The sequence below is a fragment of the Callospermophilus lateralis genome, chromosome 7 (assembly GCF_048772815.1).
Source record: "Callospermophilus lateralis isolate mCalLat2 chromosome 7, mCalLat2.hap1, whole genome shotgun sequence".
Classification (NCBI taxonomy): domain Eukaryota; kingdom Metazoa; phylum Chordata; class Mammalia; order Rodentia; family Sciuridae; genus Callospermophilus; species Callospermophilus lateralis.
In genome coordinates, this window is record NC_135311.1 from 99,849,471 (window position 1) to 99,864,893 (window position 15,423).

Here is a 15,423-nt window from a genome sequence, read left to right on the forward strand (position 1 = left end):
AGACAAGCAAGTGGTAGTGTTAGTGCATGGAAAACAGCCACAGGCAGGTGTAGTACCCCATGAGATGGGAAGTCATGCAAAGTGTCCAGGTTGGCTTTCTGGGCAAAAGCACAGCTACCTGTGTCCTGAAGAGAACAGGTAAGAAGCCGGAAAGGGGGGATCCAGGGGTGGGGGTGAGAGGTGCTTCAGGGAGTAACATGCGCAAGCCCTGGAGGGGACAAAGGGCCTGAGTATATGGGACGTTCAACTGGAAATAGTTCTTCATTCTACAGATATTTACTGAACCCCCTGCTAAGGACAAGTCGGTTCTGGGATGACGTCATGGAAAGGCTTGTGTTGTGTATGGAAGCAGGCATACTAGTCAGTTTGGGTTTCTATATTAAAATATATATATATACACCAGTTGGCTTGAACAACACAATTCTGGAGGGTGGAGTCCAAGCTCCAGGTGGTGGCCAATTCCGTGTCTGGCGATGTTGCTTTTCCTGATAGCAGATGGCCGTTTTCCTGTTGTGTCCTCATGTGGCAGATCGCAGTGAGGAAATGGGTTCTGCCGTGTCTCTTCTTATAAGGAGACTATTTCACCATGACCTAATCACCTCCCAGAGGTCACATCTGCTAGTACCCATCAGAGTTAGGATTTCAACATATGAACTTTGGGGGAACACATACAGTCCATAATACACACCCAGAAAAAGAAATCTATAATCTCAGGTAGTGATGGTTGTTGTGCAAGAAAAATTAGGTCAGGGTGAGCTTTTCACATAGGGCAGACAGAGAAGGTCTGTGGAGAGGTGATATTTGAACAGAGACTTGAATAGAATGAGGAAGGTCATGGAGGGGGCAAGTATTTCAAGCAGAGGGACAGCAGGTTCAAGGGCTCTGAGGTAGGGCAGGGCCTGGCTTGTGTGAGGCACAGCCAAAAGGCCTGCATGACTGTCATAGAGGGCTTTGTCCATCACATCAGGGACAGTAATTGCCTTATATAGTGAGATTATGGAGCCCAAGATAAAAAGATGGAGTGAGTGGGTACATTGGCCTCAGGTCAGAAAGTTGTGAATCCAATTTGAAATGCTGTGCCTTTATAACAACAGTTGTGGGGAATTCGGCCCCTCCCTCCGACTGTACCCCAAAAGCACCCCAAGGTAAATGGAGAGGGGGCTGGAAAGTGCTATGGGGATCTCCCCCAGACCTAGCACTGGAAAGGCCAAGTGACTGTTGTGGTTTAGATGAGGTGTCCCCCAAAAGCTCATGTGTGAGACAATACAGGAAGATTTGGAGGAGAAATGCCTGGGTCACAGCCTTTACCTAATCAGTGACTTAGTCCCTGATGGGTCTAACTGAGTGGTAACTGGAGGCAGGTGGGGTGTGGCTGGAGGAAGTGGTTCGCTGGGAGCGTGGCTATGGGGTGTATATTTGTGTCTGGAGAGTGGAGTGTCTCTCTCTGCTTCCTGATTATCAGGTGACCTGCTTCCCTCTGCCACACTCTTCCGCCATTATGTCCTGCCTCACCTTGAGCCCTGAGGAATGGAGACTACTGTCTATGGATTGAAACCTCTGAAACCGTGAGCCCCCAAATAAACTTTTCCTCCTCTACAATTGCCCGGGTCAGGTCCTTTAGTCACAGCAGTGAAAAAAGTTGACTACAACAGTGACATCCCCAACCTGGTGAGGACCAGCACCAGTACCCAAGGAGCATGTGCAGAAACTGCCCCCGCCTATGTCATGGTGGGGACTTTGCAAGGGGCCATTTCCCCTACGTCATTGTGCCCCTGTGTCTGGTGCTGCCTTTCTGACTCTTGCTGGATTCCAAGACTCTGCAGGGTGCCTGCCCCTCATCCAGACTCTTTCTGCTCCCCTGGCTGGGCTGTCTCCCACAGCCCCCTGGGCTTCTTCCTGGCCTGGGAACCATCACCATGGTTCACAGATCTCTTCTACCAGGCTCTGCATCTTTCCAGGTCTGGGACCATATATGACTTCTCTGAACCTCCGCCACCTGGCATGGAGCTGGCATTAGAGGTCACCAGAAGGTCAGTTGCCCGATTCCACAGTGGAGGGGCAGCGGCATAAATTTTCTTTGTGAGAGAGAAGCGCCCTCTGCTAATCCCCATCCCACCCCTTCCTCTCCACAGTGTCGCTCTGCCACGGCTCATTTCTGCAGCGTGGCTTTTGAAGCCTTCCCTTTCTCTCTGTCCATTTCCCTCACCCTAAAGGCACATCGTTCAGAAGAGATTCATTGAGTGCTGAGCTCTTTAGATCTTCCTCTCTCTCAAGGAAAAAAAAAAAGAAAAGAAGAAAGCTCTTCTTATTGCTTTTCTCTCTGTCATTAATTTACTTTTCAAAAGACACCTTGTCAAGCTGAAGATTATATCTTTAAACCTTGTGTTTACACCCACTACCTATAAACCCTGAGATTACAGAGCTCCTTAAAGGACCGAGGCAGAATGTGCTGAGAGCATTTGATGCTTTTTGCTTTGTGGGAGCAAAGAATTCCTGAAGAAGGGAAGGCACTGATCTGGTAAAGGGATGCTACCTTTGAAACGGCCACAGCTGCTGTATTTTAATTTCTAGAACTTCTGGGGATAGGCCTCCTCAGAGCAGTGAGACAGAGGCTGGCCTCGGTTCTAGGACTCAGAGGACAGGCAGATGGCATTGCCTAGCTAGTGGTTTGGGCTCACACTTGATCCAGATAGTTGCTTAAACCCAAAATTTCTCCAAATGCACCCAGATTACCACCCTGGTCTCTTCAGGAGCCTCCTTGCCTCTCATTTCTCCCTTTTTCATGCAGCCCAGGTGATCCTTCAGATCCCTCCACAGGCAGCCAACACAGGAGAGAGAGAAGGGCTGGGTGAAGCGTGGGATCCATGGAACACAGCCAATCCACAGCCCTCCAGCCCTGTGACGCTTGACCCAACCGTGCTGCCATCCAGTTTCCTTAGCTGTAAAATAGATCTCACAGGACAAACCGTAAGAGGTTTTTGATAAGACTAGAGAAAATACCACAGATTTTTAAAAAATCATTTTTCTGTACTGGGGATGGAACTCAGGGTGCTTTACCTCTAAGCTATGTCTCCAGTCCTTTTGATTTTTTTTATTTTGAGACAGGTTCTTGCTAAGTACCCAGAGCTGGCCTCAAACTTGTGAGCCTCCCGCCTCAGCCTCCAGAGTTGCCAAATGAACATTTCTATTCCTGCCATTCTGCTCATCACACACCCCATATGAGGCCTTCTCCACTCTCATGTGTTTTCAACCTTGGCTGCACTTGGAGTTGCCTGGGGGAGCTTTTAAAACTCCTGATGTCTGGTTGCCACCTCCAGTGATTTGGATTTAATTAGTCTGGGGTGCAGCTTCTGGACATCAGAGTTTATAAAACTCCCCAATAGGATCTACTGTGCAACCCAGATTGAAACCACTGTTTCTAGATCAAGATTGAATGTCCTCTGTAAATTACCCACTTGGCCTGGCATATCTGGCCCCCGGTCACTTTCCAGCATGTAACTGCCACTCCCTGGTAAATAATGAATATAAATTAATTATTAATGTAAATTAATTGTGAGGATAAAAAAGTAAATTAATGACAGAATGGAAATCAGTAAGGAATTTGTCTTTCTTTTTCCTCCTTTCAGATAGAAGATCTAAGTTTATTTAGAAATAACTTCTAAACCATATTCTTTAATTAATAATGGTGATGATAATTTGCTGTGTGACAGGCATTGTGATAAGTGTTTTATGTACTTTGTTTTACTTTCTTGAACTATCTTTTCTCTTCTCACACACACAAATACACACCGACATGCACACACACACACACACACACACACACACACACACAATATTCTGTCTCCCTGTCAAACTTTGTCTTGTGTTGAATTTCTAACTCAAAGATCACCTCCCTAATTACTGAATTCAAATATCCTTCAAGGTCTGGGTTAAAACCCGTGCCATCCATAACTTACACACCAAGGGACGGATAAGTCTGTCTCCCTCCTGGCCACCTGCAGCATTTATGTTATGTGCCACATATTTGGGTATTAACTCAGCAGTTAATTCCCTGTAGGCTCTAAACTCTACTTGCTTCATGTATGCAGTCGGTCCTCCATACTCAAGAGTTCCTCATCTGTGGTTTCAACCAACTTAGGAAGGAAAATGGGTCAGGACTGTGATGGTTGTGTCTGACTAAACATGTACAGACATTTTTGCCTGCTATTATTCTCTAAACAATACGGTGTAACAACTATGAACACAGTATTTATAATGTAGTAGGTGTTGCAAGTAATCCAGAGGTGATTTAAAGTCTACAGAAGGATATGCCCAGCTTATATGCAAATACTTTGACATTTTATATAAGAGACTTGAGCATTCTCAGATTTTGGTATCTGTGGGAGGTCCAATTCTCTACAGCTTCCAAGGGACAACTGTATATAAATCTATTACTACCTTTAATAAGATTGAGGACTATAGAAATCTATGAAGCACCAATACATAAGCCAGTCTACAGACCTCGTACCTAGGAACCTACTGTACGTTAGGAATGTAGATTTGGCCTTCAGGGGTATAGTAGCTTGGATCTGGAATATTCCTCTAAAGTTCTTTGTTGAAAGCATGGTCCACAATGCAACAAAGTTCAGAGGTGGCACTTTTAGGCAATGATCAGACCATAAGGGCTTTGACCTCATCGGTACATTAATCCATTGATGGCCAAAAGAATCACTGGGAGGTGGGACCTAGTTGGCAAGAGTAGGTTCCTGGAAGCATGCCCTAGGTTTATCTGTCCTTGGCTGCTTTTCCTCCTCCTCCTCCTCCCTGTCTTCCTCCTCCTCTTCCTCCCCCTCTCCCTCTCCCTCCCCTGCTCCCTCTCCCTCTCTCCCTGCTCCCCTTCCCACCAGCTGCCATGATTTGAGCAGCTTTCCTCTGCTACACCATTCCGCCATGATGATTGCACCTCAGAGCTGGCCAACCATGGACTGAACCTCTGAAACCCTGAATCAAAATAAATCTTTCCCCCTTTAAGTTATTTTTGTCTGGTATTCTGGTGACAGCAATAACAAGCTGACTAATACAAGTGACACAAAACCTGGTACAGAAAACTAATAGAAAAACAGAAAATTCAGTGTCACACAGCATGCCCTCTACCTGAGGCATGGCTAGAGTGCTGTGGGACACTAAGAGGGGCTGGTGTGATCGACCCTCCCAGGGTTGGGTCAGGGAAGACGACTTGATGGTCCCTGGTTGGACTTTCCAAATGAGATTGACTGGAAGACTGGCCAGTGCAGACCTCATCTCTGAAAGGGCCCTTGGATCCATTCATTTGCTGACCAGTTCCCTGCTATATTCAAGGCCCAGCCCTGACCTCTGGGAATACAGTGCTATACAAAACAAACCTGTTTACCATCTCTTGGGGGGCGGGGGGGGGGAGATTATAAATAGTCACAGGAGATATGGGACCGATTATATGTGGTCTGGTCAGAATGTCTGTGTCCCCTCAAGTTTATATATTGGAGTCCAAACCCCAAAGGTATTAGTCTTATTGGGATGTTGGACTTTGGTGGGGGGTGATTGATTGGATCATGGAGGTGGAATTCTCATTAAAGAGGCCCTAGAGAATCGGTAGTCCCCTCCGCCATGTGGAAGCCCACAGCAAAAAGATGGTCATGGCTAAACCAGAAAGTGGGCCATCCCCAGACACTGGATCTGCTGACAACTTATCTTGGACTTCCAGCATCCAGAACGGGGAGAAAGAAATTTCTGTTGTTTATAAGCCACCCGCCTTGTATTGTTAGAGCGACCTGAGTAGACAAGGACAGAAAAGCCATACTGCAAAGGGGAGGTGCTGCTGTAGCAGATATCTACAACAGAGAAGCAGCTTTAGACCTGGGTAGTGGGTGGGGGCCGGAAGAATTTGGGGGTTCATGCTAGAAAAGCCCACGATGCCTTGAATGATCAAAGAAAACGAATCTGTGTTGATCTGCATTTTCTCTCAGCTGAAAGAAAATTGGATCCAGTAGCCAGTGCCAGTGGCCCCCTCTGCAGCATCCAGCCCATGCCCTGCCGCTCAGCAGGCCCGGGTCTGCACTTCCCGCCCTGGGCATGAGGTGCCTCCGTTCTGGGGTGCAGGGTTGTTGCACTCTCTCCTCCTTTCCTGGGTGCCTCCTCTGCACGCAGACCAGGAGCTCCAGCAGCTCCAGCGACCATCAGCTTTGGCTCCTGCAGAGAAAATTTCCCAGGAGAGGAAGAGGTTAGCCTGGGGGAAGCAACTGGCTGAAATGTACCGAGGGAGGGCCATCCTGTCACCCTGGAGTAGTCTGCAGTGCCTCTGTGGGGAAATGCCTTGGGGTAGCCAACCAAGGCCTCTGTGCTCACGGCCTCACACTTAATTTGAAACTCGGGACAGAGTGAGAAGAGGCCGTTGGGAGCCCATCTCATAAAATTGGAATCTGCAATTCCATGGAAGATGGATAGCGGAGGGAGGCCGGAGGCAAGCTCCTCTGGAAGGAGGACAGCAAGACACTGGAGGGTGTGCCCAGCTGGGAATTCAGAGCAAAAGTTTGGCTAGACACCTCTCCTGAGCAGATGGCTGGGCTTTCGTATGAAGATTTCCAAATCAACTCCCCACAGACTCTGATAATGGGGACACGGTGGGCAACAGATTCTCTGCATAGGACATCAGAATACATGCACCGACCTTGGAATGTCTGAAAATCCAGCACCTAGGATCCAGTCCAGGGGGCTGATTTCCTACCAGCATCTCTATGCCCTTGGGCAAACCCATTTCTTCTCCAAGGCTCTTTCAATTCTATAACACGAGAAGGATGGACTAATCTATTTTTTTCATTATTATTTTTTCATCACTACTTTTTTTCCTAAATGAAATCTTCTATGGACCCCAACATTCAAGTCAGATGAAAGGAGAACTGTTCTGTTTGAAGCTGGGGTGTTTATCAGGCTCAACCTCCTCCTCTGGGGCATCCCTGAGGACCCCAAGCCTCCTCAGATCGCAGTGTGAGTATCATTGGATTAGATTATCTCCATGTCCCTTCCAGCTCTGTAATTATGCTCCCTGATGGGGCAGCCACAGCAGGATTCTCTGTCTCTGTTTCTCCCATCTCTGTGACTTTGTTCCCAGAGGCAATGTTTTGCTGGGAAGACTCCTAGGGACGCTATTGGGTCTCCATGCTGGTTGATGGACTCCCCAGCCTTAGATTCCCTTGCCAATGTATTCTCTGTCAGGCTGAAAGTTCAGCTCAATAGTCCCAAGGCCACCTGACATCCATACCCTGCTTGGAAAAAAAGTTAATGAAGTACCTATAACCTACTGCATGTGACAGGAACAGATATAGAAAGACTGGGGCTTCAAATGCTTCCTTTGTCCCCAACCCTACCCAGGTCACAAGCATCATGCTAATTCCATATGTATGACTCGGAGATTCCAGGAGTGGAAGAGACCCTGAGACCATCTCACCCTACCATCCACTGGATGAATGAATTCCTTCTAGAACTTTCTGACAAGTGGACAGCCTTCTCCCTCTCTTACTACACACATAGCACAGTGTGTCTGGAAGAAAGTTGATCCTCATTTAAACCAAAACCCCTTTGCTCTAATTTCTCTTCATTAATCCTACAACTTCATCTCAGTAGCCACACAAGTCTCCTCCCTTCCCACATGGTCATTCGCAGGGGGACTTGTCCCTCCTGAGTCTTCTCCATGCTCTTCCTCTTAGGACACAGGTTTGAATCTTCCAAATTCCCTCAGTTGCCCACTTTGCTTGGCCAATGTCTGACAAAGCAGGCACTAAGAGCAAAGCTCCTGGAACTTCAAAGAAGCATCTCATTCCAGCTCTTGTCTTCTATTAACCTAACCCTTTGCTTTGGGGACATCTGTTGGTACTGAATGCTTGGTCCATTTTCTCACATGGCTGTGGAGCCACATACCCCACCACCACCCTGTCCACCCTGTGCTTCAACAGTTTGTTTTATGGACCAGAGTATCTTAGATTTACCCACAAACTTCCTCTACATGCTCTTCCTTACAGCAGCCAAATGAGATTGATTTCTACATTGCTTTGGCAGCCCATGTGTTTTGCTATCATTCTGTGCACCGTAGAAAAACAGTTTTGTGTTCCTTGAAAGTTGGAAGCTTAGGTAGTGGGACATGCATTGAGATTCTTGGAGCTCAAAGGAATGAAGTTTGGAAAGTTAAGTGTCAGAAAGTAGTGCAATAGCTGGGATTCATATCCGGGTCCTCATGCTTCATCTTCACAGCACGAAGTTTTAACTCTTCCTGGTGTCCACTGGTTCATGCTGCAGCCTATACATTGAAACCTACCTGCCCCGATCTTGTTTTGGGTCTTGACTCCAGGCTAGTTTAGGAATGCAATTACAACACTTATCCTTTGTAGGGGTTGAATTGTGTTCCTGAAAAAGACATGTTCAAGTCCAAATCCCCATTCCTTGTGAACGTAACCTTGTTTGGAAATAGGGTCTTTGCAGGTGAAATCAAGTGAGGATGAGGTCATACTGGATTGGGGTAGGCACTAATCCAATGACTTGTATGCTTATAAGAAAACAGACACAAAGGGAAGAATGTCATGTAAAGATGGAGGCAGAATTTGGAGTGACGCATCTACAAATCAAGGGACCCAAGGACTGCCAACAACACTGGAAACCAGGAGAGGCACAGAGCACAGGCTGCTCAGAGTCCAGAACCAGTCTGGCAAAGCACCTGAAGTCTGCACTTCCAGCTTCCAGAAGGCTGAGACAACAGAGAGTCTTGATGGCAGGGAGAAAGCACAAGAGCCATTAAACATGGGGTCAGGAATGGGACAATAGTGTGTGGGTTCCCAGGTTGGTGGATACAGAGAAGACATAGAAAGGAGGGGCCAGATTTGCAGGTAAATGGATGGCATTGGAGAAGATAATGTTAAGTGAAGTTAGCCAATCCCAAAAAACCAAATGCCAAATGTTTTCTCTGATATAAGGAGGCTGACTCATAGTGAGGTAGGGAGGGGGAACATGGAGGGTTAGATAAACTCTAGATAGGGTAGAGGGGTTGGAGGGGAAGGGAGGGGACATGGTATTTGAAATGATGTGGAATGTGATGGACGTCATCATCTAAAGTACATGTAAGAAGACACGAATTGATGTCAACATACTTTAAATAACCAGAGATATGGAAAATTGTGCTGTATACATGAAGTGAGAATTGTAATGCATTTCGCTGTCATTTATATTTTTAAAAAATCAATTAAAAAAAAAAGGAAGAAAGGAGGGGCCAGGAACTCTAAGGTCCCTTCTTCACTGGCCTCTTTGAGCTGGGCCAGGCGAACACTGAGTGGGATGCAAGGCTCTTACCCTCTAGCTCCATCTGCTCACAGGCAGGGCCCTGGCGACCCAGGCCACACTGACATTGGCAGCTGGTGCCCTCCAGGATGGGCTCCCCATTGTTGTAGCAGGGCCCACAGCGGCAGGCGTTGAATTCCATCAGGTACTGGTCCAGGGCCTGGCGCAGGTTCCGGCGTTTGGTCTCCAGCGGCCCCAGGTTTGTGTGGCGCAGCACCTCATAGATGGGCTGCATCTGCAGGCACAGAAAGAACAAGGGCCTCTTCCTAGAATCCAGGAGCCCCCAAACCAGCTGCCACTCCTTGGGTAGGCCTGCTCCATGCTGGGCACAAAGGCAGATACCTAACTAGATCCTACCACCTTGGATCCAGCAGCCACACCATGAATTGGCACTAAACACCCCATATGGTAGATAAGGAAATGGAGGCTCAGAATGTTCAAGTGAGTGACTCAGGATCACACAGCTGTGACGTGCAAGAGCCTCTCCGAACATGGACTTGCTTACCTCTGAAACCTGTGCTCTCCCAGTCCCAGAGTAAAAGGGACCCTAGACATCACTTGTGCCAATGCATCTGCCTCCTCCAGCACTTTCAGGAAAGAGGGTATTTTTGGTTTTTACCATCACCCTTCAATATGGGTCTCAATAAAGGTAGTTATGTTACTATTGCTGAGCAATCCCCTAATGAGGTAAGCGTAGTAGCAGGTGGGTAGGGACCATTCGAGGGCATTTGAGGCCACCCACACTAGGTAGGACTCCAGGGTTTCTTGGGCTGGACACTACTCCTGCATTCAGTTGGAGAGTTCCTTATTGGTGGAAGTGAGCTGTCCTGTGTATTGCAGGGTCTTTAGTAGCATCCCTGGTCTCTGTGCACTGGATGCCAGCAACACCCTTGCAGTCATGATCAAAACTGTCTCATGGCATTACCAAATGTCCCCTGGTGGCAAAATTGCCTTTGGCTGAGACGCAGTGGACGTGGTTGAAAAAGCACTGAATCTGGAGTCAGAAAACCCGGCTTCAGATCCAGGCCTGCTGTTTCCAGCTGTGGGATCTTTGGCACGCATCACACCGAGCCTCCCTCCTCCGTTGGTAAAGTGAGAACAGCCGTCCCACCCTCCAGGTTCCCTGTGAGAGTGGTGGGAGGTGACGCAAGGACAGCTCTGTCACACAGGGAAGGCTAAATAACCACGCTCCCTTCCCAGGTGCCTGGCTGAGGACCCCTCACCACCTCTCTCTTGAGTCTGGTCCTCGGAACATAAAACAGGCATTGCACTTATTTCCTAGAACTTTCATAACCTAAAGAAGAAATGAGTGTAAGAGTCTCTAATGTAAGGGGGAAGGATAATATAAAATCCCATTTTATATTAAACGAAATTAATATTTTAAATTAATATCAATGATTAATTGCTTATAATTTAACTAGTATTAAAGTACATTTCATTAGTTAGATGTGACGATAGTTTAAAAAAAAAAAAGTGGGAGAGGAACCCAACAGGGAAAGTGCTTGGCTGGAGTCCTGAGCAGGTCAAAGTGGGCGTCACAGGGGGGCACCGCTCTGGAAGCAGTCAACAGAGGGCGCTTGCAATAGCCCAGGCTGGTTCCTGGAAATATGGACAAAAAGACCTTGGTGTGTGGTCAGGGCCTGAGGCCCAGGGCACCAGGCAGATGATGTCCAGACTGGCTGGGCCCCTGGCCAAGGGGAGAAGATCACTGACTGGAAGTTCTGGGAATTGGGCCCCACAGTTAGGACACCGTTGCAGAATGGGCTGCCCTGTGGCTCTGGTTAAAGATGACCCTCAGTACCGGGAAGGCCAGGACCATTGCAAAGTCCCATTGGCCATGCAGCGGGACTCAGCACTAAGTCCCCATCTCAGGCCTCCCCTTTTCAGGACCTCAGGAAATGGGTAGGAAGCCACCCTGGGGAGGGCTGGTGGGATTTTCTCAAAAGCAGAGAGGTGGAGAAGAGCCTTAGAACGTGAACTCCCAAAAGACATCAGCAATGATCTGATCCCCATTTACAGGGAACAAACAGATTCAGAGCAGGCGCCACACACGATAACTGACACACAGCACGCACAACGCAGCAACGTGGTGTACAGAGCATAAAGCATACAAGATACGACTCCTGCATTCACTCATGGAGCACCTGCTGGGAGTAATCACTGCCAGCGCAGAGGACATGCAAGTAAGACCCTGTCTCCACGCTGAACAACAGGTCCCCCCAACCCCTCATGAGACCTCCCCTCTGCCCTCTCTCTCCTCCGGTTTGTCCTTCCTTTCCCTAGGAGCATTCTCTTTTTGAAGCAGCACCAACTGTGTCATTTCCTGCTTTGAAACCTGCCAGTGGCTTAATGTGTCAAATTCACACTTCTTGGGGAGCAGTGTGGGTTCTGGAGATCCTGGGTGTGAGAGTCAGCCCAACAGGCCCAAGTGGCGCTGATCCTGATTGTTGGCAGGCTAGGAGCTCCTGTGCTGGCTACTCAGCCGCCACGTATCTGCTTCATCTACCCACATTTGCTAAGTTCCTGCTCCTGTCTTTCTAACTTTGAAATGTAGCATTTTACTCCCATGTTATCCAAAGGAAACTGGGCTCACAGAGTGAGACAGCTCACCCAAGTTCACACATGGAAAAGGTAGCTATGCTGGGCACGATGGTGCACACCTGTAATCCCAGCTGCTCAGGAGGCTGAGGCAGGGGGATAGCAAGTTCAGAGCCAGCCTCAGCTACTCGGCAAGGCCCTGAGCAACGCAGCAAGACCCTGTCTCTAAATAAAATATATATTAAAAAAAGGGCTGAGGATGATGCTCAGTGGTTAAGCACCCTCGGGGTTCAATCCCTAGTACCAAAAAAAAGGTGTCCAAGCCTAATTTAAACTCTCTTTTCCCTTCCTTTCAAACACCAAGCTCTTTTTTTTTTTCGCAAAGACAATGTTCAGCCTCCAAATTATGGACCTCAGTTTTCGTTTTGGAAGTTTTGCTCAGGGCAAACACAAAGCTCACCTTTTGACCATGAAAGTTTATGTATTTCTCCTGATATCAATTTTACAGTTTTTGCCCAAATCACTAATAGCTTGATGATAGCAATTTTCAGACCCTATGTGAATTACAGGTGCGTGAAAGTGGTCCCTTACTTATTGGCAAAGAAATGAAAGCAAGGTTAATCCATCTGACCTCTTTCTTCATAGAAAGCAGGGTGGTACATTAGGCTTTTGGGTTTAACTGTTGGTATCTGTTTTAGGAGAAGAGGTCCATCCATACCTGGGATTGTAAATGTACGTAAATAAAAAGGCAAGGAGAGCAAGAAAATATGGTTGGGAAAACAATATTTTGCTTAAAAGGCTGAAACACAAACTTAAAACAAAAACAAGACTACCCTGCATATTAACAGAAGCAGCTGGACAACTGCTAGATTAAGCCGCTTCCTTGGCAGATTTGGTAGTTTGACTCCCTTTGTGAGGTTAGTGGTTTAAGCCAGGTTTTCTCAACTTTGTTACTATTGACATTCATTCCAACTCAGGATTTCTTTAGGGGGCGGGGGGCTGTTCTATGTCTTGTAGGATGTCTGCCAGCGCCCTTGGCCTCTGATTCCAGTGGTGCTGACCTTGTCCCCTACCAGCTGTAACAATCGGATGTACCTCTAGGCATTGCCACATTTTCCCTGTGGAGCACAATCACCCCCACTGTTGGAAGGAGGGTGTTAGGACAGAGGGAAGTGAGAACTGGATATGAAGTCCACAGGTCTGAAATCCAGGCACTGCCCCTCGTGAACTCTGTGTCCTTTAAACACTCACTCGATTTCCCCAAGCCTTGGTTTCCCCATCTTCTTAATGGGGAGAATCACACCTACGCCCAAGGATCTGTTCACTGATGAGGAGATGAGATCATTTAGAACAGGGACAGCAAATTACAGCCTGAGTCCAAGTTGAACCCACAGGTTGTTTTTCTTTTTTTTATATGGTCTTTGAGCTAAAAATGGCACTTACATCTTTTAAAGAGTTGTAAAGAAGAAGCGGAGAAAGGAAGCATCCGCCAGTCCCACTGTGTGTCAAAGACTGTACATGAAGCCTAAATACATATTATCTGGCCCTTTAGAGAAAAAAAAAAACCTGCCAAGCCCTTACATGACATATATAATTTTCATAATTAAACAAGGTTTTATTTGTTTTATGGGCCCTAACCCTGCTGACCTTCCAAACCACTGGTATAAACCTGGCTCCCCAGGAGCTAGTCCGTTTTGGAACCCCGGTTCGCCCGGGGCCTGTCTCAAGCCACACCCTCCCTCTAGTCAGTGTGCCGTTACATTTAATCTTGTTCTTTGATGGGCTCATAATAAGAAATATGAAATGATCTGGTCTGCTTCACTTTCATTCCTCATGGACGTAGGGCTTCTTCAGCTGCGAAAAGACTTACCTCAAAATCGATAACAACAGGATTATACTTTAATGATCTCCCCCAGGAACGGTATGTAATGGCGCTGCTGTTTTGTGTCAAGCCACCGCCCCAGCCAGAACTGCCACCTCGCACCCGAGAAATGACGTCTTCCACGGCCGCGGCCCTCTTGTCCTTTTCTCCTACCAAGGGGATAACTGCATTAGCTCATTTCTCCAAAAGCCAGAAACCCGGCTGCCAAGCTCCACTAATGAGATGGAGAGTAATGTTGATGTTCTCTCCACAGAGCTGTTTCCCATCTTCTGCTCGGCTTAACTAACTAGCAGGACAAGGCAAAGGAAGGACCAAGACGCCCAACAAGGAAGATAAAGGGGATGGGGAAATGGGTGGCCATTTATCCACTCATCCATCCATTCCTATTTCAAATTTGACTCAGGCTGGGCATGGTGTCATACACCTGTAATCCCAGTGGCTCACACCTGTAATCCCAGTGGCTCTGGAGGCTGAGGCAGGAGGATTTTGCGTTCAAAGCCAGCCTCAGCAAAAGCGAGGCCCTAAGCAACTCAGTGAGACTCTGTGTCTAAATAAAATACAAAATAGGGCTGGGGATGTGGCTTGGTGGTCAAGTGCCCCTGAGTTCAATCCCTGGTACCTGCCCTCCCCCACCCCCCCAAAAATAAAGTTGATTTGGGTCTTCCTATGTGCCAAAAAGATTCAATCAGATATCACAAGTGCCACATCAGTTTTCACCATAGGGCTCAGTGGGGGCCATCAGAAAGTGGTCAAATATTCAGTAGGGGATGAGGGGGGTCAAGGGGAAGGTGAGTTGTCTAGGAAGGTGAGTAAGTGTTGGCCAAGAGAAAGGAAAGGTCAAGGCAGGACAGCAGGGAGTGGAGGGACTGTGACTGAAGGCCCTGAGGCAGGAGCAACCTAGCGCTAAGGGTCGACTGTGAACTGGTTTAGGATGTGCTTCCCCCACTGCTCTATAAACTGTTTCCTAATCCCTGAATCCTCTGCCTCTCACAATGCATGTTTGATGAATGAATGAGTCAATGAATACAGGAATAGCCATATTAATTTGTTAAGGAAATGCCACCAAATATTCTTGTGATCTTGGACTTGGTGATCACATTCCCCTTCTCCCTACAGCCTCATTTCTTCCCTTAGGACTGTTATCTGATGAGTCTTCATTCCAACAGACCATTTGTCAAATTCTGCCCGACACATTCCCTTCATCCCAGCTCTTGCTTGGATGGATCTTTGTCTAGTACTAGAAATCTGAGGATGGGGGTCGAGGGATTGCTCCATACAAACTCAGATGTTCCCTAGGTGGCGTGGGGATTCCAGATAGAGCACTACATGCATGGTGTGGGGTGTTTAGCATCTGCACTGTGACTATTGACTGAAATGGAACCAGTCAGAGGGGAAAAAAAAATCACTTTCATTCCTAGATGGTTTCAAGGGAAGGCTGGCTTCTCTATTAGGGAGACTCGTTGCTAAACACTTGCCAGTTTTGCCAGTTCCAGATCTTTCACAATATTTTCCTGATACACTTCCTTCAATTTTGATAAAATCATCATATTCCAAGCCAAGGCCACTTCCAATGCATGTCTCAATGTCTTTGCTGGTAGTACCTGCAATAAGGAGACAGAAAAACACAAAATGCTGAGATACTAACAGACTTTGGAGACAGTACGACC

General features: G+C 47.4%; 1 protein-coding gene across 1 annotated transcript in view; it reads right to left on the reverse strand.

The window, feature by feature from the left end:
- Positions 1-6,052: 6,052 nt before the first annotated feature.
- C8a (complement C8 alpha chain) overlaps positions 6,053-15,423 on the reverse strand; it is a 44,543-nt gene continuing 35,172 nt past the window's right edge. Inside the window, exons 8-11 of the mRNA XM_076862584.2 lie at positions 15,241-15,357; positions 13,745-13,905; positions 9,349-9,571; positions 6,053-6,204 (exon numbers count right to left, since the gene is read on the reverse strand). Coding sequence (XP_076718699.2) covers positions 6,053-6,204; positions 9,349-9,571; positions 13,745-13,905; positions 15,241-15,357 — 653 coding nt within the window. The remainder of the gene's footprint in view (positions 6,205-9,348; positions 9,572-13,744; positions 13,906-15,240; positions 15,358-15,423) is intronic.